The 26,702-nt window shown below is 50.7% G+C and overlaps 13 protein-coding genes across 13 annotated transcripts; 9 read left to right on the top strand and 4 right to left on the bottom strand.

The window, feature by feature from the left end:
• Window positions 1-502: 502 nt before the first annotated feature.
• N7471_001379 (uncharacterized protein) lies at window positions 503-1,505 on the top strand (the record flags this gene model as incomplete). The annotated part of the gene is made up of 5 exons (XM_057274100.1): window positions 503-558; window positions 610-717; window positions 775-1,025; window positions 1,084-1,228; window positions 1,286-1,505. 5 exons carry the CDS (start codon window positions 503-505, stop codon window positions 1,503-1,505), a joined length of 780 nt encoding a protein of 259 aa, XP_057142279.1.
• Window positions 1,506-1,978: 473 nt separating this feature from the next.
• Window positions 1,979-3,598, top strand: N7471_001378 (Kynureninase (L-kynurenine hydrolase)). The gene is made up of 4 exons (XM_057274099.1): window positions 1,979-2,178; window positions 2,233-2,576; window positions 2,634-3,105; window positions 3,171-3,598. The coding sequence occupies exons 1-4, from the start codon at window positions 2,004-2,006 to the stop codon at window positions 3,590-3,592; spliced, it is 1,413 nt and encodes a 470-aa protein (XP_057142278.1). The 5' UTR covers window positions 1,979-2,003; the 3' UTR covers window positions 3,593-3,598.
• Window positions 3,599-3,741: 143 nt separating this feature from the next.
• N7471_001377 (ketoacyl-synt-domain-containing protein) lies at window positions 3,742-10,153 on the top strand (the record flags this gene model as incomplete). Its single annotated transcript, XM_057274098.1, has 6 exons — window positions 3,742-4,079; window positions 4,145-4,412; window positions 4,471-5,484; window positions 5,541-7,913; window positions 7,969-10,041; window positions 10,109-10,153. The coding sequence occupies 6 exons, from the start codon at window positions 3,742-3,744 to the stop codon at window positions 10,151-10,153; spliced, it is 6,111 nt and encodes a 2,036-aa protein (XP_057142277.1).
• Window positions 10,154-10,375: 222 nt separating this feature from the next.
• Window positions 10,376-11,231, bottom strand: N7471_001376 (glutathione S-transferase family protein; the record flags this gene model as incomplete). The annotated part of the gene is made up of 3 exons (XM_057274097.1): window positions 10,376-10,749; window positions 10,836-11,044; window positions 11,095-11,231. 3 exons carry the CDS (start codon window positions 11,229-11,231, stop codon window positions 10,376-10,378), a joined length of 720 nt encoding a protein of 239 aa, XP_057142276.1.
• Window positions 11,232-11,788: 557 nt separating this feature from the next.
• Window positions 11,789-14,410, top strand: N7471_001375 (FAD-dependent oxidoreductase; the record flags this gene model as incomplete). Its single annotated transcript, XM_057274096.1, has 4 exons — window positions 11,789-12,096; window positions 12,165-12,424; window positions 12,484-13,597; window positions 13,663-14,410. The coding sequence occupies 4 exons, from the start codon at window positions 11,789-11,791 to the stop codon at window positions 14,408-14,410; spliced, it is 2,430 nt and encodes an 809-aa protein (XP_057142275.1).
• An 852-nt stretch (window positions 14,411-15,262) lies between these two features.
• Window positions 15,263-16,930, bottom strand: N7471_001374 (uncharacterized protein; the record flags this gene model as incomplete). Its single annotated transcript, XM_057274095.1, has 4 exons — window positions 15,263-15,490; window positions 15,548-15,703; window positions 15,798-16,145; window positions 16,198-16,930. The coding sequence occupies 4 exons, from the start codon at window positions 16,928-16,930 to the stop codon at window positions 15,456-15,458; spliced, it is 1,272 nt and encodes a 423-aa protein (XP_057142274.1). The 3' UTR covers window positions 15,263-15,455.
• Window positions 16,931-17,314: 384 nt separating this feature from the next.
• Window positions 17,315-18,585, top strand: N7471_001373 (tyrosinase family protein; the record flags this gene model as incomplete). Its single annotated transcript, XM_057274094.1, has 4 exons — window positions 17,315-17,497; window positions 17,599-17,698; window positions 17,751-18,304; window positions 18,382-18,585. The coding sequence occupies 4 exons, from the start codon at window positions 17,315-17,317 to the stop codon at window positions 18,583-18,585; spliced, it is 1,041 nt and encodes a 346-aa protein (XP_057142273.1).
• Window positions 18,586-18,844: 259 nt separating this feature from the next.
• Window positions 18,845-19,517, bottom strand: N7471_001372 (uncharacterized protein; the record flags this gene model as incomplete). The annotated part of the gene is made up of 2 exons (XM_057274093.1): window positions 18,845-19,332; window positions 19,379-19,517. The coding sequence occupies 2 exons, from the start codon at window positions 19,515-19,517 to the stop codon at window positions 18,845-18,847; spliced, it is 627 nt and encodes a 208-aa protein (XP_057142272.1).
• An 841-nt stretch (window positions 19,518-20,358) lies between these two features.
• Window positions 20,359-20,955, top strand: N7471_001371 (uncharacterized protein; the record flags this gene model as incomplete). The annotated part of the gene is made up of 1 exon (XM_057274092.1): window positions 20,359-20,955. One exon carries the CDS (start codon window positions 20,359-20,361, stop codon window positions 20,953-20,955), a length of 597 nt encoding a protein of 198 aa, XP_057142271.1.
• Window positions 20,956-21,579: 624 nt separating this feature from the next.
• On the bottom strand, window positions 21,580-22,364 carry N7471_001370 (uncharacterized protein). The gene is made up of 3 exons (XM_057274091.1): window positions 22,139-22,364; window positions 21,808-22,085; window positions 21,580-21,757 (listed from the first exon to the last, which is right to left on the bottom strand). Exons 1-3 carry the CDS (start codon window positions 22,299-22,301, stop codon window positions 21,650-21,652), a joined length of 549 nt encoding a protein of 182 aa, XP_057142270.1. The 5' UTR covers window positions 22,302-22,364; the 3' UTR covers window positions 21,580-21,649.
• Window positions 22,365-22,427: 63 nt separating this feature from the next.
• N7471_001369 (uncharacterized protein) lies at window positions 22,428-22,742 on the top strand (the record flags this gene model as incomplete). The annotated part of the gene is made up of 1 exon (XM_057274090.1): window positions 22,428-22,742. One exon carries the CDS (start codon window positions 22,428-22,430, stop codon window positions 22,740-22,742), a length of 315 nt encoding a protein of 104 aa, XP_057142269.1.
• Window positions 22,743-22,754: 12 nt separating this feature from the next.
• On the top strand, window positions 22,755-23,742 carry N7471_001368 (uncharacterized protein; the record flags this gene model as incomplete). The annotated part of the gene is made up of 2 exons (XM_057274089.1): window positions 22,755-23,219; window positions 23,320-23,742. 2 exons carry the CDS (start codon window positions 22,755-22,757, stop codon window positions 23,740-23,742), a joined length of 888 nt encoding a protein of 295 aa, XP_057142268.1.
• Window positions 23,743-24,741: 999 nt separating this feature from the next.
• Window positions 24,742-25,723, top strand: N7471_001367 (class I SAM-dependent methyltransferase; the record flags this gene model as incomplete). Its single annotated transcript, XM_057274088.1, has 2 exons — window positions 24,742-24,982; window positions 25,062-25,723. 2 exons carry the CDS (start codon window positions 24,742-24,744, stop codon window positions 25,721-25,723), a joined length of 903 nt encoding a protein of 300 aa, XP_057142267.1.
• Window positions 25,724-26,702: the final 979 nt, after the last annotated feature.

Genomic DNA, 26,702 nt, shown 5'->3' with positions numbered 1-26,702 from the left:
TGCATATTGCATTCTTGATCCTGTATCTACAGTAACAACGCCAGGATCTGTGAGATAGGCTAGTGCCATCCTTTGCGCCAAGGTGTTCGGTCAAGTTATGGAGAACGTCACCTCATTTCGACATTTTCAACCAACTATGAGGGTAATTTTTTCCACGAGGCTCGGCAATCCATTTTGCAGATATTGAATGGCAAAGAGTGTTTCGACGGCACCGTCTAGTTTGTCTACTATTTTTGTTTTCTTTTTCTGCTGCTTTTACGTCTCGTGTCCGATTCTGGGAAACATTTAGCTCCGAATATTTGCCGAATTGAGCCGCCGTGTGTCTCTTCTCGGGCTTTCCCCATTCACCAATCTCACGGTCGAAAGAAAACAACTTATTTTCTATTTCAAAACCCGCCTAGCCCTATATAACCTTTCTAATTTCTACCCCTTTCCTGGCCATTCCCACCCAGTGTATCATCCCAAGCCCGTTATCTTGCGACAAGAACTTTGACACAACACAATGGAAACTAAAAACGACAATTACTGGTTGGCTACAAACAGCCATGCCAGCGCACGGTATGGCTCTCTTTTCATGATGAAGACACACACTAAAGACCTGAAATTTAGTTTAAACCTCCAGCACTTCTGGAACCAACTGTCCTGTGGGTATTTGATTCATCCTGATATTGCGCTCGCTGGTAGCGCCAGAATTGCGGACATTGGGACTGGCACGGGGCAAGTTCTTTCGTCGTATTATAAGAAAAGTGATGGTTTGCTAACTTGACCGCAAAGGATATGGCCGATCTCACTGTCCACAACCTTACCTTCCACTGTGCAATTGGATGGATTCGATGTTACCGATGCCCAGTTTCCACCCAGAGAGTGGCTTCCCAGCAATGTCAGATTAGAGACATGGAACGTTCTTGAGTCTGTACCGGAGCATCTAGTCGGACAATACGATGTGGTCAACATCCGATATTTTGCGCTGGTGGTTCGCAAAGAAAATTTCAGCAATTTGTTGAAGAATCTGATTTCTTTGCTTAGTGAGTTTCGAATTGATCGCCGTACCAATTTTTCAAAGCCGCTCATCAATTCCTTCAGAGCCCAATGGATATCTCCAATGGATCGAAATCAACATTGCGGAGCAGGAGATTATTCCCCTCCGGCCAGATATGCCCATGACAGCCACCTCGTCATTTAGCGAGGACGGGAAGAAGGCCATTGCGACCTTGGGAGTCAGCTTCGAGTAAGTCTCCTTCGATAAAGGGTTACGAGCTATATCTCCATTCTGATATATTTGCAGCTGGTTGAAAAGCCTCCCGAGCACATTTGAAGAATTTGGACTAGTGGAGGCAAGTCAATTCAAGCCAGATCCGATCCCCGCGTTGCGACCGATGTCCTCCCATCTTGCCATTGGGGGTTGGGAGGAGTTTAGTTACAACGTTCTGGATAAAAAGGGGCCCGCATCCTCTGCTTGGAAGCGGACAGAACCTGCGCCAACGGTTGTACGAGGTGCGCAATGAAATTCAAACCGGGGGCGCAATCGAGCAATTGCATTATGTCACGATTGGCAAGCGCCCGGCTTGAGTGGCTTGGGCGGAATCCGCCCGGCGGACGGGCCGCTCCGGCCTTCGATCCTTCCAAGCCAAGGTTAGATTATCCGTTTTGTAGTGACCAATCAAGAGTCATCAAGTGGAACCGATGCAACATGTAAATTTAAAATTTCGTTGACCCGAGGTCATTGAAATCTGAAACTAGTGTGTCAGCGCTGGCTAATCAAGACCCACCGTAGACACATCCGCCCTCAATCATGTATGATAGACCTCCTTCACCCTGTATTCGACCCGGCCGAGGATCCTATTTTCATGAGTAGTTCTTGATGACGTTCCTAGGTCCCGAAAACCGGGCCAGATTGGTATGATATATTGAGTGGTGCTGTCAGCTCCAAAGCCGGAAAGACAACTTCAAAACCCACTTAGATAACAAATCCATTCACGTTACGTGTGGCAAACGCAAAGAAGATGAATTCCATTCCACACGAGCGCGATAAGGCCCCCGATTTCTCTAATTTTCCAACTTCGAAAAAACGAGCTTTCGCTCAGTCGATGGACGAGAGAGACCCCCTAAAGCATTTTCGGGAAGGATTTTTCATTCCTAGCAAAAAGTCTCTGACCAGTAGCAGCTTCCAATCATCAGGTATTACTCCCCTCCCCCTCCATTTCATCTGAAGATGCTTAGCAGAGCGGATAGATTCATTACGGGAAACTGAGTCCGGGGTTTACCTTTGTGGTAATCAAATTGGTCTACAACCACGCCAAGCACCCCGGCTGATTGAGCATCACTTGAGAACATGGCAAGCCCAGGGAATGTATGGCTTAACGAAGAAGATAAGCGACTCTCCATTACCGACATGGGGCGAAATGGACCAGGTTGCGGCTCGCCTGATGTCACCGATCGTTGGAGCAAACCCATATGAGGTATCCGTTATGGGGGGCCTTACAGCCAACTTGCATATTCTCATGGCTAGCTTCTACCGACCAATCGGTGAACGGACCAAGGTGTTACTAGAGCGTGATGCGTTCTCTAGTGATTATGTAGGTTAATGCACACTTCCATCAACGCACCACGCTAACGCAGATTGCCAAAAACAGTACGCTGTTCAATCACAGATACAGTGGCATGGACTCCAAATGGATAACATGGTTCTTATTGATCCAATCCCGGGTGATAATTTGGCCCTGTCCACGGCCAAAATTCTTGCCGTAATCGATGACCATGCATCTACGGCTGCATTGATTATATTATCTGGCGTTCAATACCTGACCGGCCAGGTCTTGGACATCGAACAGATCACGTCCCATGCCCACTCCAGAGGCATCATGATTGGGTGGGATTTAGCTCATGCGGTTGGTAATATCGAACTTAACTTACATGACTGGCGGGTCGATTTTGCCGTATGGTGCAATTACAAGTACATGAACGCTGGCCCTGGGGCCATTGGCAGCATCTTCGTGCATGAGACGCACGGCCAAGTAGATCAGACGAAGGGGATGGAGGGCTATCGCCCTCGGCTGGCAGGCTGGTGGGGCAATGACAGCAGTAGTCGGTTTGCCATGCGAAATAGTAGGTTCCTCCTCCCTTGGATGTTTTAGATTTGGGAGAATCATGAAGCTGACGCGGTTGTTTAGCCTTTGCCCCAGGCACTGGAGCTGCGGGATACCAATTATCCAATGCGTCGGTGTTGGATACAGTTGCTCTTATCGCATCCTTAGAAGTCTTCAATCAGACTAATATGGTCGCTATCAGGAAGAAGTCCGTTCTGCTGACCGCATATCTTGAGTTTCTGCTGGGTACTATCGATCCTCTCCCGTTCAGGATAATTACCAGTTCAAATGCAACGGAACGTGGCTGCCAATTGACTTTACGATTCGACGACCAAAACGTGTTGAGCCGAGTCATGATGCGGCTGACAGAAAAGGGGTATGTGGTAGCCCAAAAGCAGCAAATGATGCGGGCGGCCCCCGTCCCCCTTTACAATACCTTCACTGAGGTCTGGGACTTTGTGGACCAGTTGCGCCGTGTTCTGCCATCCTGCATGGTTGGGGTCTGATTTGTAATTATGTTTGGATATGAAACTAGTTAGAAAGCGTCGACGCGTGTCCAAGGATTGGAACAATAATTCCTGCCCCCAAGTGCGATATCTAATTAAAAAGGGCCATCTAACCTCCCTGTACGGCGATTCCATCATCCTAAGGCTCTATGGCGATCATTACATCCAATTCCCAGAAAGACGACCACACCCCTGCGGGGGACAGCATAGAGATGAAAATTCTCATTTTCGGCGATCAATCGACCGAGACCTTCGAAGCACTGTCTAGCCCACAGGCTCTCAAAAGCTCTGCCGTGCAAGACTTTCTTACCAAGTGTAACCTTGCACTTCGTCGAGAATTTTCCTTGCTTCCTCGAATCGACAAGCAACAATTCCCCAATATACCATTGCATGCGGATGCACTGCAGGACTGGGCACAGTGGGGAAAGACACATCCTGTTCTGAGACCCGTTTTGACAGCGGCATCGCAATGTGTGCAAATACTGCAGTAAGTAGTTCGAACTTACGACAACCTGCTAGTCTATGGGACCTCAATACTGATTATTTACACAGAAGTCCTGATACAGAAGACGTCGACTATTCAAAACATTGCATTCTGGGTTCATGCACAGGTTTGCTGGTAGCCGCTGCTATAACTGTGGGCTCGTGCAAACCGTCTACATGGGTTCAATTGGCTGTACACATTGTTTGTATTGCGTTCCGCATTGGAGTTTATACAGCAAGTGTTGGTGATCGTTTGACCAGCAGCAACGGAAGTTGGTCCCATACTATCTACGGAAAGCTTGACCCACAATTGCTCTCCAAGTTTCATCAAGTCGAGGTATCTTTCTTGCTCTCCCCTTCAATGTCATTTTTGGGTGAAGACTTATAGAGACTAGGGCATCACTTTACCCAATTCCGCATATATAAGTGCGACGACCCCCAGCTCGACGACAATTTCCGGCCCTCCACAGACATTGAAAAGACTTTTTGCGTCGGAATTATTCCAGTCCACAGGGCAGAAGTCTACACCACTTCCCGTTTTTGCTCCGTACCATGCATCTCATCTCTATAGAGAGGCTGAAATTGACTGGATCATTGGAATCCAGGATCTGCCAACGCGGCAACTAATTGGTGAATTTGAGCTAAGATCTCACATCATCTCCAGCAACAATGGAAAGCCCTTCACCGCTTCAAACATGCCTGATCTTCTCGGCCAAGTCGTCCATGAAATTTTGAAAAAAGTCCTTCGATGGGACTTGGTTGTTGAGGAGATTACCACTCTCATTCCTGTCACGTCTACGGTTAGCATCAATGGGATTGGTGCTACGGGCCTGGCAAAGAGCCTTCTGTCTTCACTGACAGCGAATGGGGTTTGCGACGTATCCTTGAGTTCAGTTTTGCATGAACCCAATATCAAATCCTCAATGAGAGATGAGCAATCGACATCTGCGGGGTCTAAGATTGCCATTGTGGGCATGTCTGGCAGATTTCCCGAGGCAAAGAATACCGACCAGCTTTGGGAGGTTCTGCTGCAAGGGATCGATGCCCACAAAGTGATACCGAAAGACCGTTTCGATGTTGACACACATCTCGACCCCAGCGGCAAGCAGAAGAACACCACTAACACTCCGTACGGCTGCTTCGTCGAGGAACCCGGACTGTTCGACCCGGCATTTTTCCAGATGTCACCAAGAGAAGCCACTGTCACAGACCCGATGCAAAGGTTAGCGTTGGTGACTGCTCATGAGGCGCTGGAGATGTCCGGTTACGTACCCGACCGAACGCCATCTTCGATGTTGGATCGAGTGGGTACCTTTTATGGCCAGACTATCGACGATTACCGCGATGTAAATGCAGCGCAGAACATTGATCCATTCTATGTAACAGGTGGCCTTCGACCGTTTGGACCGGTGAGTAATATGATAAGTCCGCCCGATAACATTCATATACTTATAAGTTGGTTCAGGGACGGATCAATTACCACTACAAGTTCACTGGTCCCAGCTATTCTGTCGATACAGCCTGTTCCTCTAGCCTCGCATCAATCCACGTTGCTTGCAACTCTTTGCGTATTAAAGAATGCGACACTGCCATTGCAGGTGGAACAAACATCATCAGCGGATCGGACATGTACGCTGGGCTAAGTCGTGGACAATTCCTGTCCAAGACCGGCTCATGCAAGACTTTTGACGATGCCGCGGACGGTTACTGCCGAGCCGATGCTGTTGGAACAGTCATCTTAAAGCGTCTGGAGGACGCCGAGGCGGATAAGGATCCGATTTTGGGAGTGATTTTGGCTTCGGCTACGAATCATTCATCTCACGCTGTCTCCATCACACAGCCTCACGGGCCGACCCAGGAACTTCTGTACCGCACAGTTCTCAGTCAGGCCCGGCTTCGTCCATCAGATGTCGACTATATTGAAATGCATGGTACCGGTACCCAAATTGGTGATAGCACAGAAATGAGCTCTGTCAGCGCTGTATTTGCCGGTCGCACCCAAAAAGAGCCTCTCAGGGTGGGCTCGGTCAAGGCAAATATCGGACATAGCGAGGCTGCTGCAGGCGTGACAGGGGTACTCAAAGGGCTTCTTATGTTCAAAAACAGTGCCATTCCTTCACATGTTGGGGTGAAAGGACAGTTGAATCGCAATTTTCCCTCCCTGGATGACAAAAACATTCGCATTCCTTTCCAAACTGAGCCATTTACCGAAAGGCATGACAGGAGACGACGAATTTTGGTGAACAACTTCGGTGCAGCTGGAGGTAATACATCACTGCTCATGGAGGAGCCACCAACCAGGCCACAGGCTGAAGCAGCCGAAGACCGATCATCTTATATCGTCGCCGTCTCAGGTAAAAGCTTGACTTCGTTGAAACGAAACAAGGATCGACTATCTGCATTCTTATCTCAGGACAAACAAGTGTCGCTAGCGGACTTGTCCTATACAACGACCAGTCGCCGAATGCACTATCGTCATCGTTTCATGGTTGTCGCATCCTCCACGCGGGAAGTCCAACAGGCATTATTGGACCAAAAGGAAGTTTCCACAACAGATGCATCATCTCTCATCTTCACCTTCACAGGCCAAGGCAGTATATACAGTGGCGCAGCCCAAGAGATTTTTTCCACCTCTCGTCAATTTCACTCTGATATGGTGGAATTCGACAGTCTGGCTCGGGCTCACGGGCTACCCTCCTTCCTCTCGTTACTGGATCCAACTGTCGAACTGGCTTCACTTTCAGCCGTTCAAACTCAGCTGGGGCAGGTTTGTATCCAAATGGGCCTATACCGCTTGTACAGGTCTTGGGGAATTATGCCGCGCGCTGTGATAGGACATAGTTTGGGTGAATACGCTGCCCTGTATGCCAGCGGGGTTCTCACAGTCAGCGACACGATATTGGTTGTCGGTCGGCGTGCAGAGCTCATGGAGCAGCATTGCACCCCGGGTTCCCATGGGATGCTAGCCGTGCGAGCTCCATACAAAACTGTGCAGGATTTCATCCATCACACAACTGTGGAAGTGGCGTGCATCAACGGGCCGAGCGATGTCGTGGTCGGGGGTCCCGTCGATGAGATTAAGTGCGTTGCGAGAGAACTCTCCGACAGTGGGATCAAGTCAATCCCATTGCCAGTGCCATTTGCTTGCCACTCGGCGCAACTCAATTGCATTCTAAAACATTTCGAGGATGTCATCCAAGGTGTGGAGTACTCTAAACCTGAAATTCCGCTTCTTTCCCCACTCCTAGGAAAGGATATCAACAAAGCCGGTGTCATCAATGCGCATTATCTGGCTCGACATCTTAGGGAAAGGGTGGATTTTGTGACGGCATTGAAAAACTCGTCATTCCTCTCGAAAGAGCCCGGTGTACAGTTTCTGGAATTGGGCTCTCATCCACTTTGCTCAGACATGGTCCGGAATATTCTAGGCCAGACGGTGGTACCATCCTTGCGAAAAGGAGGTGGCTCATGGAAGGCAATCACAAATTCTCTCGCTGCTCTCTATATGCAAGGGGTTGATATTGATTGGGGGCAGTATAACAGAGATTTAATTTCTCCCTCATCATCCACCTGCTTGTCGACTCTACCTTCATACGCATTTGATGAGAAGAACTATTGGATTCCGTATCAGAACGATTGGGCCCTTACAAAGGGGGATAAGCTCTCTCAATCAAAAGAACCGTTGAAGGGGCCGTCTACATTCTCGGTACAGCGTCTTCTTAGAGACAATCTCGATAAAACCCCTGCTATCGCAGAGTTTGAGTCTGATCTTATGCACCCGGCCCTGCAGGATGTCATTGTAGGGCATGTCATCAACAATGTCGGATTATGTCCTTCGGTAGGCTCCCTTGGCCTTCCCTTCTAAATATGGCATTTTAAGCTAACCAACACAGGGTGTCTTTGCCGATATGGCTTTCACGGCAGCCAAGTATGTTTACGACAAGACAAACATTGAGTTTGATGAGTTTTCCATGGACATTGTGGATATGGAGATTTTATCCCCCATTTCTCTTGAACTATCTGAGGAAAAGTCTGCTCGACCAATCCGGATTTCAGCGACTTTTGCGCAAGACAAAGTCTGCCTCGAGTTCCTCGACAGTACGAAGGCAGACGCCACATCTATCTCCTATGCCAAATGCACCGTGATACGGCAGGATACCGCCAAAGTCCGTCGACAATGGAACCGGAGTAAGCATTTCGTATCAGCGCGAATTGATCATCTTCAATGTTCAAGCGATGTACATCGATTACACCGCCGCATGATATACAAGGTATTTGGGGCCGTTGTTGAATATTCAGAGCGGTTTCATGGAATGGAAGAGATCCTCATGAACAGCGATAATTACGAAGCAGTCGCTAAAGTATCATTCAAGCCCGACACCCTTGTGGAGAACTTTTTCCGAAATCCATACTGGGTTGATAATCTCACCCAGCTCTCTGGCTTTGTGATGAACGGGAATGAAACAATGGATTCATCGAAGACAGTGTATATCTCAAACGGGTGGGAATCGATGCACCTTGCCGCTCAACTGTCAAGCAAACAGATCTACACCGTCTACGTGAAAATGGAGCCCAGCGAGGGCTCAGCCGTTAGTGGCGATATGAGCATTTTGGATGACCAGCAACAAATGGTCGGGGTTGTCAAGGGCATCCGATTCCAAGCAGTTCCTCGTTCTTTGCTTAAGCTTCTGCTAGCGCCGTCCAAGGGGGTAAGATCTTCTGCCAATCCCCAACAGCCACCGAAAAACGATGTGTCGAACTTTAGCCCATCTTCTAGTGGGGATTGGACATCTTCTTCCACAACGCGGAGCAGTGAATCTACGAGACACACCTCGCCTGAAACAGCGCGTCCTACAGAAGCATATTCACTGGCGCAAATTGTTCTGAGGGTCTTGTGCGAAGAAATGGATGTCAAAATCGAAGACGTTGATCACGGTATGACGTTTTCGCAACTGGGAGTGGATTCTTTGATGTCTTTGACTGTCATCGGCCATCTAAAGGAGTCGTTCTCCCTCGACATCTCACCGACACTTTTCCAGCACAATCACACCATCAAGCATCTCATCGAGACCCTCAAGAAAGACACTACCTACGGTGATAACTCGAATGAACCCGAGGCACCAGGAAGAGTTGATGAAAAGCCCTCGAGCAATGGCACTCGTCACTCTGCAAGTCAGACATCTGCACCCCAGCATCGCTCCACGTCTATTCTTCTGCAGGGCAACATCCAAACAGCCATCAGCAGCCTCTTTCTTTTCCCCGGAGGATTTGGTACTCCATCTACATTTACTCCAATGCCATCCATCCATCCTGAGCTGGCCCTCTTCGGGTTAACCAGTCCATTTGCGAACGCCCCCCAAGAGTTTACCGTCAGCATCCCCGAGATGGCGGCCCTTTACCTGACAGAGATACAACGTCGGCAGCCCCACGGTCCCTATTCATTCCTAGGGTACTCGGTTGGAGGTATTATTGCATACGAAGCATCTCGCCAGTTAATTCTGGCAGGTGAGTCTGTCGAAAGACTCTACCTGGTGGACTCACCATGTCCCCTCGTCATTCCGCCGATGCCTCCCAATCTGATCAAGTTCCTTGATTCAATTGACCGGTTCAGCGGGGAATCTAAGTCAGCCGACCACGACATCTCAGCCGAGCCTATGAAACCGATGGGGTCGCTCCATGTCACGAAGACCCTCATCAGCCTCGAGACCTATATGCCGGAAGCTCTACCCCCCGGGAAGTGCCTGCCTCGAACAACGTACTATGTTGCCAAGCAAGGCGTGAATAATCAGTCGGTTGTGAAACTTCCAGATGTTTCAGATAGCGATAGGAGGGTCATGACGTGGCTGTTGGAGGATCGGACCGGGAATGGTGGGACAGGTGATGGATGGGAGTTGCTGGTAGGTAGTGAGCAACTGAAAGTTTTTCCGATTGAGGGAAATCATTTCAATATTATGAAGGAACCCTATGTGAGTTTTTCATTCATCCCCATCTGTGCAATTTTACTTGGTGTTTCTGACTGACCTGTTATTGCAGATTTCTGCTTGGGCCGACGAACTGAGGTCAGCCTATTGGATTTGAATATAACTCTCCAGCGGCGGCTGAATAAGGCCACCTTGTATCTTCGGATTGATTTTTCATTGTGTTTTCTTTCCAAACTACATTCAGATATATTATTGAAGACCACATCAATTCTACTTATATTTCCTAGTCGTCGACCATTACCCTCCACCGTACTAATACTAACAGAACCAAGCACACCACAGAGCAAATAGCTAACCCATGGAGAAACAAACGACAGAATTAACTCAAATCCGTGTTCTTCCTCTCCAACATCTCCTTTCTCTTACCCGCCACAATCACCGCAAACTGAGCCTCCGTCATCTTGGGCTCCGGTATCTTCAGCGCCTTCTGCACAGTCTCCCTCGCGAGAATCAAATCATACCATTTCCGAATCGCCGGCCAATCATCGAGACTGAAACCCAGAATGTTCGGCGACGCCCGTACCCAACAAAAACTGGCAATATCCGCGATTGTGAACTTCTGGCCCGCGACATAGGGCAATTCCCCAAGACGTGTGTTCAGGACCATGTAGAGTCGTTTGGTTTCGTCGACATAGCGCTGGATACCCCAGTCGGAACGGACCGGAGCGAAGCCAGTGAAATGGTGGGCTTGGCCTATTTTGGGGGGTTAATGGTTATTATTGACTTCATCTTTATATTTCCTTAAAGAATACGAAATATAATTTTATAACGCCACATACCTTGCATAGGACCTAGCCCCGCCATCTGCCACATTAACCAGCTGAGCTGTTCCGAATACCCTGGGGTGTCTTCGGGGGCATAACTAATCTTCCTCTCGGTATCATACTTCTCGACTAGGTAGAGCATTATCGCGCCGCTTTCGAAGACTCGAGTTTCTCCGTCGGTGATTGCGGGGAGACGTCCGTTGGGGTTGAACTTTAAAAACCACCTGCGATATACTTAGTATAGTTTGGTCCTGCAGTTTTATATTTATCATACTCTTCTTTTTGTTCATTAGACTGAAGATCAACGGGTCGTGTCTTGTAGGATAGGCCTAGCTCTTCGAGGGTGATGGAAATTTTGAAGCCATTAGGGGTGGCGGAGGTGTAGAGTGTGATAGGCTCTGAGTGGGCCATGGTTGTTTGTTACTTTGTTCTCTTTTGTCTTTTGTTTTAGTTAGAATCGACTGACAGAGGAAGAATGATTTAGGTGAGTAGATGCCGGGAAAGATGCCATGGTGTGACAATAAAAGAGGGGGTTGTACTCTTACTTATGTTGAACAAAGAGAGAGCTCTTACTGCGGGGGGCATGGCGTCAATTCCCTGTCAATTCCTTGTCTGGTCTCGGCGTTTGGTGTTCCCGAACTCCGAGGAAATTAGGATACACGCATATCTTGCTTATATGCAGAGTGACAGTCCACACAAAGCCCTTAATGCGGTGTCCAGGGGATTTGATAACAGCGGGTCAATTGAATTATGAGTGGATTGATGGCGGTAATCAAAATTCCTGCCCTTTCACCCCTATTTTATAGTTCCTTTAGCGGGGTATGGCATTAATACCGTTGATGCGTTCCTCGGATATAAATAGAGCTGCTCAGGCCGATCCCTCTTGTAGTCAGTCGGTCACTGAACTCTAAGCCTCATACTTTTGTTGCTTTCTTTCCAAGCACTGTCAAATTCAAGTCAATTGCATGATGCCAGCCGATGAAAAACCGCGGTTTCGCGTGATTATTGTTGGCGGTGGTATTACTGGACTCACCCTGGCCAATTCTCTCCAACATGCCGGGGTCGAATTCTTAGTATTAGAGACAAGATCCGAAATTGCTCCTCAGGTCGGGGCTTCAATTGGGCTTGCGCCAAATGGAAGTCGGATTCTCGACCAATTGTTTTGCTATGAGGACATGGAGAAGCTGGCAGAGCCAGTGCAATCGGCGGGATATCATAACGCAAATGGGGAAGAACTGTGTCCAAGGACTGATGGCTTCCAACTCATCCAGGCTCGGTAGGTCCTTTCGTGTTGGTGGTTGTTTTAGGGTTTGCGGAATATCTTCCCCAGACTGACCTGAATAGGACCAATTATCCAGTGTGCTTTTTGGATCGCCAGAAAGTGTTGCAAATCCTGGCGGAACATCTTCAAGATCCACATCGTGTTCTTCTAAACAAGAAGGTGGTAAAAATAGATCATTTTCCCGAGAGGGTGGTCGTGCACTGTACGGATGGAACTTCCTACGCCGGTGATATTGTGGTCGGTGCCGATGGTGTCGCGAGTCGAGTTCGACGAGAGATGTGGCGAGCAGCAGAGTCAGACATATCCTTAGGCGAGAAGAGTTGTGAGGAGCAAATTCCCCCAATTGTCTTTCATTGGCTAACCAGTCATGGCAATCTAAAGCTATGTCGGCGGAATACAAGTGTCTTTTCGGTATCTCATCTGGCCATCCAGAACTTCGTGCCGGCCACTTGAACATCACGCATGCCAAAGACGTGTCAAGCCTTGTTATAGTCGGCAAAGGAGGCCGAACTTTTTGGTTTCTCTTTAAACGGATGCCCCAAATTTACAAAAGCCAAAATATTCCGCGATTCACAGCTTCCGACGCCGAAACACTGGCACAGCAACATTTCGAGCTCGGAATTCAGCCTCGAGGTGGGCTGACCTTTCTTGATATCTGGCGTCGACGAACTACCTTCACTCTAATGGCCCTAGAAGAAGCTGACTTCACCACCTGGACTTGGGGGCGATTTGCCTGTGTTGGGGACAGTGTGCACAAAATGACCCCTAATATGGGTTCCGGGGGTATGGCCGCCATCGAAAGCGCAGCTGCTCTGGCTAATGTGATACACTCTCTGATCACTCAGTATAAATCTCCAGCGCTGGATCATGTTCAGAATGCACTGGCCGCATTCCAGGAGGGTCGGAAATCCCGAGCTTCGGAGGCAGTTCGGGCATCGAACGAACTGACGCGCATACAGGCCATGCGCGGGCTAAAGGAGCAACTTATTGTCAAGTTTGGCATTCCCTATGGCGGCGACCAGCTGCTCAACAAGGTCTGTGATACGTATATAGGGGCCACGTCCTTGGATTTTCTCCCTCTACCTCCGCGGGCTCAAGTGACGAACATGCCTCTGAACCCTCCTTCTGCCCTTTTACTGCAGGAGTCCAAATGGTATCGAGCACTCAAGGCCCTCCCATTTTTGCTCCTTTCTGGACTCTGTTTTCGGGCCCTGATCGCACTCATTCCCTTTGACGCGCTCAACAGTATGGTCAACTCGCGAGTTATCACTTGGGGTGAGTCGTTCTCATTTAACATCTTGGATCGGTTCTATGGAATTCCGATTCTGGATGATCTTGCACGACCGGCCACAGTGCTCTTCTCACCGTCCTCGTTTGCATACGATCCCGTCAGCTGGGTTCAAATGTTTACTTTCCTAGCCGACATTGGGCTCGTCTATGCCATAGTTCTGATAGAATCTGCCCGGCGTGCAAATGCCATGAGTCTACTCCATTTGTAAGTCAGCCTTTGATGATTTCGTGAAGTAGCAGCACCCATCGTCTAAACGGACATACTTACAGCCCCATGATCTTCGGTATGGCCTCTTTCCGCGGCATCGGGGCCATCATGCCTGTATATTACTTTCTCCACTGTGTCTTCTGTCCAGTGCAGGAACTCAGCGCTGCTGACTTGCGTCTCACCGATCTCGCCTACACGAAATCCATCCTACCTATGATGCTCATCGGATTTTATGCGCCATATTTCCTTGTCTACTTGGGTCCCACGCTGACCCATCGCCACATCGGAATCTGGCTGTGGCACATGTTCCCCATATGGATATCCCTTGGACAGTGGATCCTAGCCCGCACCGTGATGGCTAACACCATGCCGACAGATCGTCTTCATCAGCCGATGCGAGATATCCGCACCATCCGCGTCACAATCGGCTCTCTGGCCCTTATCTCTGCCGGTATCTATATTTACTGCGTAACATCGACTAGTCTGTCCCTTTGGGAGGTCTTTGTACCGCGGACGAACTCTCTCCGTACCTTCGATGGGGCAGTCCGGGCATTTCTCCAATGGGATCAGATATACTTTGCTGCTGCCTCTCTTCTCTGGATCACGTATCTCTTCGGAATGTTATACAGCACTGGGTATTCGACGGTGCATTGGACTGCGGTGTTCGGGATCTTAGTCTGTCTGTCGGCAGTTCTGGGAACGGGCGCGGCAACGGCTATAGGGTGGCTCTGGCGAGAGGAGTTGTTGGTGCGACGCAGGCCATTTCGGATTGATTCTCGGAAATCTGTGGATTTCAAACGTCATAGGTGAACACTTTCAGTTCTTGCTCTATATTCGAATCAGTGGAATAGAAGCTCCTTACTAGATACTTGGGCATGTCATTTTAAATTGGAAAGTCATAGTTGAAGCCAGTCACTGGAACTAGAAGTCATATACCGTGCATTCATTTTATGTATTAGCGAATTTCGGATAATCTGCTAGTATTCACCAGGACCATAGGCTATAAACCAACACTCTATGCGATGGAAAAGTACATTTGTTTACGCACGACCCTTGCAAGTCCCGATCCTTTTCCTTAAGCTTTTAGAAAACTGCAAACGCTTTAGCTAGCTTGACTCGACACTGGCTTGGTCCCTTCACACTTATAATCACTTTACTATAGCGATTAACCTTATTATAAGACTAGTCTTGTTAAAATTATAAACGTTATTAGGGTCGATCCTAAATTGAAGGATAGTTTTTATATAAGATCGAACCACCCTCGAATGATTTTCGGGCTTCGTATTTAACACGCTCGAAATTATAGCGTCTCGAGAATTAGGAGGAGAGTAAAGGGTATCATTTTATAAAATTATAAACCTACTTTTCGCCAACCGAAATAACTAGGGTATTTCCGCGTTGTTAAAGGAGAAGATCGGCCGTTTCTCGTACGATAGAAGGCTAAGGGGCTACTTTACGAGAATCTATAGAGATAATCCATTTTACAGAGATTCCTCGTCAATTTCTATTAATTTCTACGAATTTACGCGAGAAATCGCGCGGTAAAGGGTGCTTTTTAGATGACGGAGGGGACTTAACTTTAGCACTTTAAAACGGCGCACTACTGCATAAATAGAGATAATTTGCTAGAGGATCGGGGGCGAATTGGTGGCATAGTGGGTGGTGGAATTGACTAAGTGCTAATTCATGGACGCGTTCTGGGTGGGGTCCACGGGTGGACCACTCCCTTACCGAACACGTTAGCAGCTTTGTAGAGAACACAGGTCTAACACCTCTGGTCTTGGCAAGTTGCAACAATGTAGTTTTCGAGGTATCCAGCTCAAAGCCTGGAAGCAAGGACTACACAACCCCCGTTTTACCCCCTCTTCGTCGCTGACCAGAACTGCGTAACTGCCCGTCCCATCAGCAACCGTCCTCACTCCTCACAAGAAAAAGGCAGGCACTCACCATAAGTGAACTTCAGCAACGTCTCCGGCTGCTCGGCATACAGGCTTTCGATGTTCTTCCTTGACGTATGGTCCACGTCGAACCCGAGCAGATCTGCCAGCTGGAGCACTTCCTCCGCGGAGAGCTGGAGAGCGGTGTGGGTGCCCCATTTCAGCGCTGTATATATACACGTCAGCCCGAGTTTGGCGGTGAACGGATCACAAGAAAAGTATCAATGTCAGTGTTCAAGGACGGGAGGACAGTAACGTACGCCCAAGGTTGATCCACACCCCACCAGGCTTTAGCAGACGATGTATGTTGCTCAGGAAGTCAATCGCGTTCTTGGAAATGTCGATGAAGAAGAGCGTGACGACGGCGTCAAACTCACCGTCCCCGGGGAACATCTCCAAGAAGTCGCCCTCGACGAGCTTGACGGCCTTGTTTGGCCAGTGGTCCGGCACCGTTATTGCGGAGTAGCGCGAGGAGGGGTTGGCCTGATGCGTCCATTTGGTCACGAAGGGCTGCAGGGTGTGCTGGTGCAGCGAGCTCGTGTGGTTCGTTAGCAGGTGGTAGGCCAGGATGGAGCTGTAGTCCAGCTCATTGGCCGTGACGTCGTACCCTGCGCCGATGTGAGGCCGCGCCTTCAACTCAATGAAGTAAGATGGACGCACCTAGATCAGCGAGATCGCTTGCCAGCCTGCCCATACCGCTTCCGGGTACCAGCACCTTGTTCCCTCTCCCGTTCCCGCCAAAATGTTGCTCAAGCCCACCCAGAACAGGCGGAAACACGGCCTGCCTCTCCTTTGCGCCCTGTGTGCTCCAATCTCGCGAAAGATGTCCAAATGCCAGGTCCACAACTCCAAACTCCGCGTCTTCATTGTCCTCCAGCGCTCGCGGGCCGGTGTGGTAATCCTCCCTCGCAATCTGCGCGACCTTTTCCGAGAACCGGGCGTTCACTTCAATCCCCTTCCTAGCTTTCTCGAAGTGTGCAGGATAGCCGAGCTTGTTGCTTATCGCCTGCTGCGCGGGCGTCTGCTTGGAATACCGCGCATGCTTCCGCTGGAGCACTTGCTCGGCGAGGAACGGATACTGCTCGAAAGAGTTGATGCAGTGCGCCAGTCCATCGGGAAGGGAGGGATATCTCTTCCTTCTCCCGCCTTTGGGTGCGCTCACGGGTTTGGCGGGCTCGGTGGAAGCTTCGAAGACTTCTTTGGAGATTGGTGCTGGAGGGGCGGCAAGCGGGGAGGTGAGCTCGACGTGAAGGGCTTCGGCGCGCTCGGAGAGGGAGGAGAGGAGAAATGCGATGTCGGACAACGAGGCGGAGCCACGGATGGCGAGGTAGAGGGGGAAGACGATGCAGAGGAGGAGAGCAAGGAAGCGGGAGAGGTAGAGAGAGGTGCGCATCGTTGTTCTTGTGGCTTCAAGATGGACGTGGGTGAGGAGTGTTGGTTCTTGCTGTTAGTAGCACAAGGGGAGCGCGGAAAAGCGGGAAAGGTACCACGAGCGGATGATACAGTAAGACACTGTGTAACTAGGGCAATTTAGGGGCCAATTCGTGGTACTAGAGACGTCTAGTTTCAAGGGAACCAGAGAATTCATGCGCGAGCTCCTTAGGGGTTAATCTAAAAGGCGTGGGGTCTGCTCCGCATCAATAGTTGTGGCCGATCATAAGCATGCTGACCAGGCGACTTCTTCCATCATGCACAGTAAGCTGACTATTTAGGCTATTATTTAATACTGCGACTATCGCGGCCTACTCTCTATTCCCTTCCTGGCTGAATTATAGCCATGGGCCGTTCGATTTCGTTCCTCTGCATACTCGCCGTCCTCGCCGTCCTCCCCAGCGCCCACCTCTCATATGCGCACGAATGGAACGGGGGACAACCAAAAAAGTGTAGCAAGCTGCTGACACGCAAAGAATGGCGGACGTTGACGAATAGCGAGAAAGCCGAGTGGGTGGGAGCTGTCAAGGTGCGCCCTCCTTCCTCCCCGTAGGTAACGCGTACGTTGCTTATGCCGAGTAGTGCTTGTCAAGCATACGACACCAACGGCTATCCTTGACGAAGGACCAGACGGTGCTTGAGGAAAAGAGGAGCCTATACGACGACTTCTCTTACTCGCACGCATCAGTGGAGCACAGCGCGCATAGGAATGCCTACTTTTTGCCGTGGCGTGCGTTCCGTCCCTCCTAGCCTTCCCCAAGCGCATACTTACATGAGCGCAGACCGCTGGTTCACCTACCTATTCGACACCTCCCTCCGCGACAATTGCAGGTACAGTGGGCCAACACCATACTGGGACTGGTCGCGCGATCACGCAGACCTGTTCAGCTCGCCAGTGTTCGAGGACTCACCGGAGTACGGGCTGGGCGGAACGGGGGACTGCGATTCCTCCCCCAAGGCAGACTGTACCGTCACCACTGGCGCTTTTGCCCCGTCCACCGGGAACTTCGAGCTTTCCTGGCCGATCCCACACCCGCTGCGGAGGAATTTGACGCTCATAACCGGCTGGTACCCCCATGAGCTGCCTCAAAACCGCACCCTCGGCCCGGACTTCGTCCGCAACTCGACCGAGAAAACCACGGGCGACTTCTTCAGGTTCCAGTACGCAATGACACTACTGCACAACCACGTACACAATTTCGTTGGGGGCGACTTGGCGGGAGACTGCCCGAAGGTCCTACCGGAGGAGGATTGCCATGGCATGGCAATCAACTTCACGCCTAATGACCCGCTCTTTTGGCTGCATCATGCGCAACTTGACCGGTTGTGGAGTGAGGTGCGCCCCCGAACCCTTACTATCTTCCCGCTCCATATGTCTGCTACAGTACAACGCTACTGACATGAGTTGTATAGTGGCAGCGCCACCACCCATCAAACTTCGCCGCCTTTTCCGGCATTCCCCTAACCCCGCACAATATGACTGACCCACGCTACGACCTTGACGCGCACGCAGATCATCAGATGCCCTTCGACGTTCAGAGTGTGCCCGTGGCGCCGAGGAGGGTGTTTGATACGGAGGGTTGGCCGTTGTGTTATCGGTATACGGACGAGGAGTGACGGGTACTAAACTAGACCGATACCATATCTTAGAGTTCAGTCAGATCAGGGTCACATTCACTCGAGTTGGGGTTCCGCCCCACCTTGCTTCCACTTGCCTGGCTTCTCATTCTTGGTAAAGGGAAACGAGAAGCGAGGTGCCTTGCCCACTAGTTCTGCGCACATAGTTACGTACTCTCCCACACAAACCCCAAAGAATAGTTGTCTAGTTCCATACGACGCATAATCTTTATATTCCCATCCTATACCCACTATATTATTAACTAGACTCCTGAATCCTCGTATACATGTCCGATGTCCAAGCCTTATGCTGGTTTTCCATCCAATCATGCACCTGTCTCCAGTCCCGGCAGGTATGCACAGTTCCTCCGCCGGTAGCGACTTTATCCCCATTAGCCAATTTCATGCTCGTGCCGCCCGGCTCCAGGGTTGTGTCAGCAGCGCAGAGAATGCCCTGCCGTAGGTAATGGAAGCAGTGCGCCGTATGGTCCGACCCGTCATCCCCGTTGACAAGCACCGCGCGTATGTGGTTCAGGCAGTGCATCTGGTGCCACATCGACACACCAAATGCGAAGTGCTCTTCCCCTAGAAACACGAAACCCTTGCCGGGAGGGCGGATTTCGTTCCATTCAGCTGTTGCCGTGATGCCTTCCATCCCATAGTGGGAGGGGTCGTCGTGGAAGGCGGCTTGGATGGTGCGGATATTTAGGGGGAGCTCACGAGGTCGGTCGCCGGTGAGGTAGGCTACTGTGCGTTAGTCAGGAATGCGAGGAGAATCTGGGATATGGCGCACTGTATCCCCGCGTTCCGCGTGTTAAGATGCGGAGTGAGAAAAACAGGGCGCCCAAATTCAGGACGAGGCATACGATCAGCGCTGCGAGCAGGCCGATGGAGGGGCCACGTAATTGGGGTGCAAGGGACTTAGGGAACATCTTGGTGTGCCGGTAGGGCGGTGCGTTGGGGTAGCAGAGGGAGACGGGATTTTGTTCAGCATCAGGAGCGGGCTAATAGTGTTTAACACATCTTTGGCCGTATCCGCTCTGGCTTGGGTGGGCAAGTCACGATGGTCCCGAAGAGCGGGGAAGGACGAGACGCAACTGTCGAGATGCTCTATTCGCCAGAGCCCTTACTCGAAGGATTTTGTCGATGAAGTGGAGAGTGGGAGTAAGCAGAGAAGCACACGCAGGGCAGTTTGTGGCTCCACAAATAATACTACCCTACTCATCACGAAAACCTAGATAGACACCGGGATCACCCTTGGGGTAATTAATGACTACACCGTGCTTTGGGCTTCTTGCTCGCCAGGTGGCTAGTCAATTAAGTTCGAGGGGGTTCGCGGGATGGGTTATCGCGCCCCTCTTACAGTTAGGACTAAAGAGGTAAATGGTAAGAAGTAAGTAAGAATTGTGGGTATTGATTTGCTGCATGCCCCACTCCCGCTTCGGATCGACAGAAATTGTGGGGCGTGCACAAGTACTAATTATCTATATAGCGGATCACACCCTATGCATTACAAATTTACAACTACATGTAAAGCATGCGCTACTCCTCTATTTTTAGTAGTGATCGTCAACCAGACGAGGGGAACATTTGAGTAGGCACTTTGAGTCGGCACTTCAACCCGCTCCTAAATTCAGTAAGCACACTTGTTCTCCGTCGGATCGCGGAACGTATAAATTCCCAAGGGCATGACGAGCACTAACAACATCTCATCAACGACCCACCTCTTCGCTTCCCCCAACGAAAGCATCCGCTCACCGCCAAACTCCAACAATGCATTTCACCCTCACCCTGCTTAGCCTCGCCAGCCTCGGCCTGAATATCCTCCCTGTCCAGTCCGCAGCGGTTCCCACCGCTGATTTGGCTCGCCGCGCTGAGGAGTCAATTAACCATGTCCATATTGCTGACACGGTCGAGAAGCGGCACCGCTATCAGTTGGATGAGGATGAGAACGCACTCGAGAAGCGGCACACCTACGGAGTGGATGAGGATGAGAACGCACTCGAGAAGCGGCACACATACGGAGTGGATGAAGACGAGAACGCACTGGAGAAGCGGCACACCTACGGAGTGGACGAAGACGAGAACGCACTCGAGAAGCGGCACACCTACGGAGTGGATGAAGACGAGAACGCACTCGAGAAGCGGCACACCTACGGAGTGGATGAAGACGAGAACGCACTGGAGAAGCGGCACACCTACGGAGTGGACGAAGACGAGAACGCACTCGAGAAGCGGCACACCTACGGAGTGGACGAAGACGAGAACGCACTCGAGAAGCGGCACACCTACGGATTGGATGAGGACGAGAACGCACTCGAGAAGCGGCACACCTACGGACTGGATGAGGACGAGATCGAGCACGTCTAGACCCTCCTCGGCTGTGGATAACAGAAGTCTCGCATGGAGCGAACTTTACAAACGTCTATAACGAGCGCCGCAACCCACCAACTTTGCGCCCTCTTTGAGGGTATTCCGTTCACCACGTTTGTTACATAGCAGTATACATATATATAAACAGAGTATATCAAGCGGTATCTCGGCTATCTTTTCTGCATGTACGTGTATTATGTCCAGTCTCTCTACACATTGTACGGCGCGCTAGAGCCGGGGGACTAAGTTCCGATTGCTCTCTTCCTTGACGCTCTTCACGAGCGATCTGCTTTCGCTTTGACACTGCCTCGTTAGCCTTCTCAAGGCTAGCGATCCGATATATATCTACGTTGATCTAGGTCGAGTAGATACCTGACGATTACCTCGTCTTCTGGCTAGGTAAGCTTTTTAAGTTGGGATAAAAGTCGCGTCGGGTAGGTACACCAGCGCGTCGGCGGCGGATCGTTCATTCAGACACGCTATAGATAGCAGTAGTACTACGATGATTACTCTGGATTTAATGGAAATGAATAGAGGAGCTAGCAAGCTGGATATCTGCTTGATTTCAAGCTAATAGAGTGCCGTTGCGTTGAGCCATTGTACGTTAAGATGAGAGAGGGGCGCAAAGTTGCACTTTTAGAAGCGAACCACACATGATAATTGCAGGACATGACAGTTCTCCCGCCTGAATCTACAGGTACTCATCTGGCATCGGGATAAGGGTCTCGTTGTTAGCCGCACACATAGCCGGATGCTCCTCCGGAAGAGCCTTCATGTCAGCCATCTTGACGTCGGAGCACTATCTTTGCATCAGCATCAGCTCTACTATTGCAAGCCGGAGTAACTGACATAGTGTTCCACATTCCCCGTCTTCGGATCCCTTGCCTCGAAGTATATGACTCCCATCTCGTCGACCTTGGTCTGAAATGGTATCGTGACATTCACACACAGCTGCCCCGAAGGCTGGATGGGCACATCCTGCAGGATAACGTAGGGGAAGTCATCTTTCTTCCTTGGCACTCTATTTCGGGTATAGAGGGCCGTCACAAGGTCCCCAGGATGGCCGGAGAAGGAGAGGAAACTGCGGGAGTGGCGGGAGTATCGTTGGGGGTTATGCACTATCTCCCCTTCTCTGTATCAGCCTACGCTGCTGCTAGACCGGAGACAGTGAGGAACATACCGCAGAAAGGGTTGTACCAATCTATCTCTGGCCGGGTCTTGGGGTTTGGACCGCGGGTCATCCATGGGAACTGGACGTGGAAGCCGGCGTGCGCGGCGGATGTGAGGTTGATGCTGATACTGAGGGCAACCAGGAAGGTGATTGCAGCGAGGAGGCAGGGCATGGTGGACAGAGGTCAAGTGCAGCACGGTGCAGAGAGCGAGGGCAAGATGAAGTGTGCTCAGACGGTCTAACTCCCTTCGGGCCCTTCCTACCTGCCAGAAGGAGCCGTCACGGTCACACCCCTAAAATGGCTGGTCGCCGAGTTGGATGGCGTCAGATGGTACACGTGGGCAGTTATAGAGGTCGACCCGTCCCCGCCTCCTTGGACGCGATGATGAACGCACAGGGGTCTGTTTGGCCATACAGAAGGGCCGAGTTTCTGATGCAATGTAACTTTACTAACTTTGGCGAGCGCGGTGAACAGCAAGGCGTACCAGGCCTCATGCAGTCCTACTTTCTGGGCGGTTACCTGGCACAGGCGCCATCGCCTGCTTTACCGTTACTTGCTTTCACCCACGGCGCGCTCTCTCTCTCCTCTCGCTCGCTCTGCTCTTCTCTTTGACCGCCCCTCGCCATGTCCTCCTCCAAAGCAAATCCCAGCTTTTCCCAATATGCGCCCCTTTCGCTACACGATGATGACGAGGGCTCCAGCGCAACTCCTGAGAAGCGCTCCTCCGAGGACGACTACTCTGCCCCCTTGTTGGAAGCCTCTGACAACCTCCCCGCCCTCGCGCCATCCAAGCCCGCCGAGCTGCCCAAGCTCATCCTCTACTTCTCCTTCGCCCTAGCGCTGCTATCGGCTGTGAATGTCGCTCTCCTTCCCACTACACTATCAAAGTACCAAGCCTACCCCTTCTCTGACTCTGACCTCGAGGCCCTCCCCTATGGCGACGCTAGGCTGGGATTGGACAGGGCGGCGAAATTCATCCCCCCTCCCCAGGTCTATCACCACGCTTGGCCGGATAGAATTGCACGGGTGAGCCGCCATTTGAAGAATGCCGTGTGGGGTCAGGGGGTGCAGGTCTATGTTACTGTCGAGGTCCGTATGCCATACTTGCTCCTTCCTCATTCTCTTCAATAAGCCACCCACATATTCTCCGTGTCTACCACTCTGTGTGCAGTTGCTGACGCAAGAGAAGGACTCGACAATCATGCGCTTCCCCATCCCCTCCACCGGCGTCAACGCCTGCGCACTCTCCTGGCGGCCGCCTCCCGAGTTCTCTGCACGTGCTAAGGACCTCATAACCAAAGGGGATATAACGGAAATTGAAGTCTGGCAGCTCATCGCACCCTCGGCCACCTCGGCTACCGTCTCTTCCACTATGGACGAGCTCGATTATGATACCTTGTCATATTCGACCCTTCCCGTGCGCGGAGAGCTGCTCGGCGTCCTAGACCTCACAGCAAAGCCGAACAGCACAACACTGGAGTTCGCCTGTCCCAGCGGGGCGGAGAGTCTAGTGGTGGAGATGAAGTGCCAGCGCGTGGCTTGTCATGTGAACTTTATGCAAATTAATATAGCGCCGAGTTTTGGGTTTGAGTTGTTGAGAAGGAGGGAATGAGCGGGGCAGGTTGGCTATATTGCTTTAATCCAGCGTCATTGTTCACGTACAATGGATCCCGTCTCTAGGTATGTCTGGCGACTCTTCGAATTAGTGGTCACCTGTAGCCCCAGTACACTCACCTAATCCAGCGGCCTACTGCGCTGAGGGTTCTCCCGCACATGGAATTGGACCTATATGTTGAACACTGGTGGGCAGGGCCAATCTGTTAGATATGTTGTCTGATTCTAGGAATTCTATAGAAAGAGGGCAATTCAGGGACTGGCCCCCACTGAGTCAATCTAAAAAGCGGGGTAGTGGGGCAGTAGCTTGGGAATTGATAATAATGTGACATCCGTATTCTTTTACTATTGCGATAAAGCCTCGGCCCCACTAGCCTGCCGCTTTTGAATTTTACCTTGATAACCTTGGAACTACCCTATCCACTGAAAGATCCTAGATAACCCCCCCAAACTTTAGCGACTCTAGGCATTCTAATACCTAACACTCAATATCATTAGCCCCCATTGACACTACTTAGAGTCCCCTAAAAATGATACTATTCAGAGTATTCTATCAACCTTTTTTTTATGATTTTTTCAACTTTAATAGCTCAGATAAACTTTTTAAAGGTACTCTTCGAATTTTATTATACGTTAAGCGAGCCCACATAAACAGTCAATCCTAAACAACAAAGAACTTGAAGTTTTCAAGGAAATTGCCGGCAGAATATCCCAGAGTTATCTTGATCTGAATACTCCGGTAGATGCCTGAAAGAGTGGGGAGGGGGCTTTTTCACAATAGTCAAAGAATATGTCACAATATCAAACCCCAGTAGCTTACCCCCATACTAATTTTCCGGTAGGGGTGCTCCCAGGGGACCCTCTAAGTCTGACACTGTAAGATGTCCCCATCCGCAACTCTTCAGTTGCTACAATAAAGGCTATAGCTCCAATTTCCATCACCTAGTTACGCAAAACCCACTCGGCCGTCTTGTGTCCAACACCCGTCGAGCACAACATGTCCACTCAACTCGACGCCGCCTCTATCGCCCGTGTCTCCTTACACGACCCCACCCACTTCAGCATCCAGCACTCCCAAACCTTTCACCGCCTGGTGCTCCTGCAGCACTGGAACATTCCCACTGACTCCAAGGTGCTGGAACTAGGATGTGGGCAAGGGGACTGCACAACTGTCCTTGCCTATGCTGTGGGGGAGCAGGGGAGAGTGGTGGCGGTTGATCCGGCGGAATTGGATTATGGTGAGTCCTCTAGCTTTTCTGACCCTGCTGCCTGTCCTGGGGATGCGAGCGGAAAGCAGCCGACTGATGGCTCCTTCAGGTGCCCCGTATACTCTCGGCCAAGCACAGGGTCACATCTCGCAAGGCCCGCTGGGTGGGCGGATTACTTGGGTCCAACAAACCCCCCTGGACTACCTCTCCTCTCTCTCCTCCCCCTCTTCCACCTCCTCACCGCCCGCCGGCGAAAGTAAGGCCTTCGACGCAACAGTGCTCGCCCACTGCCTATGGTACTTCGCCTCCCCCTCGCTCATCCTTTCCACCTTCCGTGCCCTCAAGCAGCACAGTAAGCGTCTCCTCCTTGCTGAGTGGTCGTTAGTAGCGACACACCCCTCCGCCCAGCCTCACGTATTAGCTGCGCTCACCCAGGCAGCGCTGGAGTGCCGTAAACCCAAGAACAGCGACTCGAACGTCCGCACGGTGCTGGGGCCAAAGCGGCTTACCGAGCTCGCCCTAGCTGCCGGGTGGCAGCTGGAGAGTGAGACCCTCGTGCAAGGTGGGGAGGGGTTGTTGGACGGACAATGGGAAGTCTCTGCTTGTCTTTCTTCCTCTTTCGAAAGGGAAGTAGAGGAGCAAGTGAGTGATGAGAGGGAACGGGCGGTGGTTCTTGCGTCACGGGATGCGTGTGAGGCGAGCTTGGAGGGTATAGAGGGGGGTCGGAAAGGAGTTAGGGCCATGGATGTTTGGGTTGCTAATTTCGTCTGATTGGGCGAGCTGAGCGTGTCCCAGCCCTCTTCCAAGCCCGATCTCTTAATCTAGGACGGGTGTCAAACATCGAGTTAGAACGTTTGAACGATGTAAATCGAGATTTGCCGTGGAAGATTGCTTGAAAAATATGTCCTGCGGCTTGCGGATGCTGCCTCGGACCGACCTTCATAGGTCAAATATCAATTGAGGGGTTTGTGAATAGAAGCCATTTCTCGTCGTGAATGGATACCGATTGACAGTGGTTTGCTCTTCTCAATGCATTGATTTGGATATGCAATGAAAAGGTAACGAGACTATCGGAGAATCTCTTCGGGCTCACTACTTTGAAGTCATTACTCGATTGGTAGTACTTTAAATGGGTGAGCGGTGGTGCTGTGGGAATCGTAGAGGCCTGGCGAAGATTGCGGCCTAGTCACCCTTTCGACCGAATCAGTGCCTCTGGTTGGATGATGGAATGCTGTCGGAGTCTATGTATGTTCTATTAAGAGAAGGGCCTCGAGATTCACGCCTGGCTACAGTGTTGAGAGCTCCAGGGCTGGTTGTCAGGCTTACACTAGCTATTGACGATCGCGAAGAAGAGCGCAATAATCCAGTCGCTCGACAAATCAGCCCATTTAGACATCCAAAAAGACTAACTGAGAAGAATAACTGAGAAGTCTCAGACAGTACCACCAAAAAAGACATTTAAAAAGACATCTGAAAAGACTACCATAAAAGACTACTAAAAAGACTACTAAAAAGACTACTAAAAAGACTACTAAAAAGACTACTAAAAAGACTACTAAAAAGACTACTAAAAAGACTACTAAAAAACGACTTGACAAGGCCGCATAAGCGGCCGACTATTCTTGTCTTATATACTTTCAGAAGTAGGTACGGAATCAGCACTTACTTAAACCCCAATGAAAGGCTCAGTGGCATTCGGCGACCCTCGCTGTTCTACTTCATCACCTCCGCTGCTCCCTGGTGGAGGGCT

This window comes from Penicillium samsonianum (assembly GCF_028829775.1).
Source record: "Penicillium samsonianum strain IBT 33392 chromosome Unknown utg000001l_segment0_segment0, whole genome shotgun sequence".
NCBI lineage: Eukaryota > Fungi > Ascomycota > Eurotiomycetes > Eurotiales > Aspergillaceae > Penicillium > Penicillium samsonianum.
This window is presented reverse-complemented; position numbering and strand designations above follow the sequence as displayed.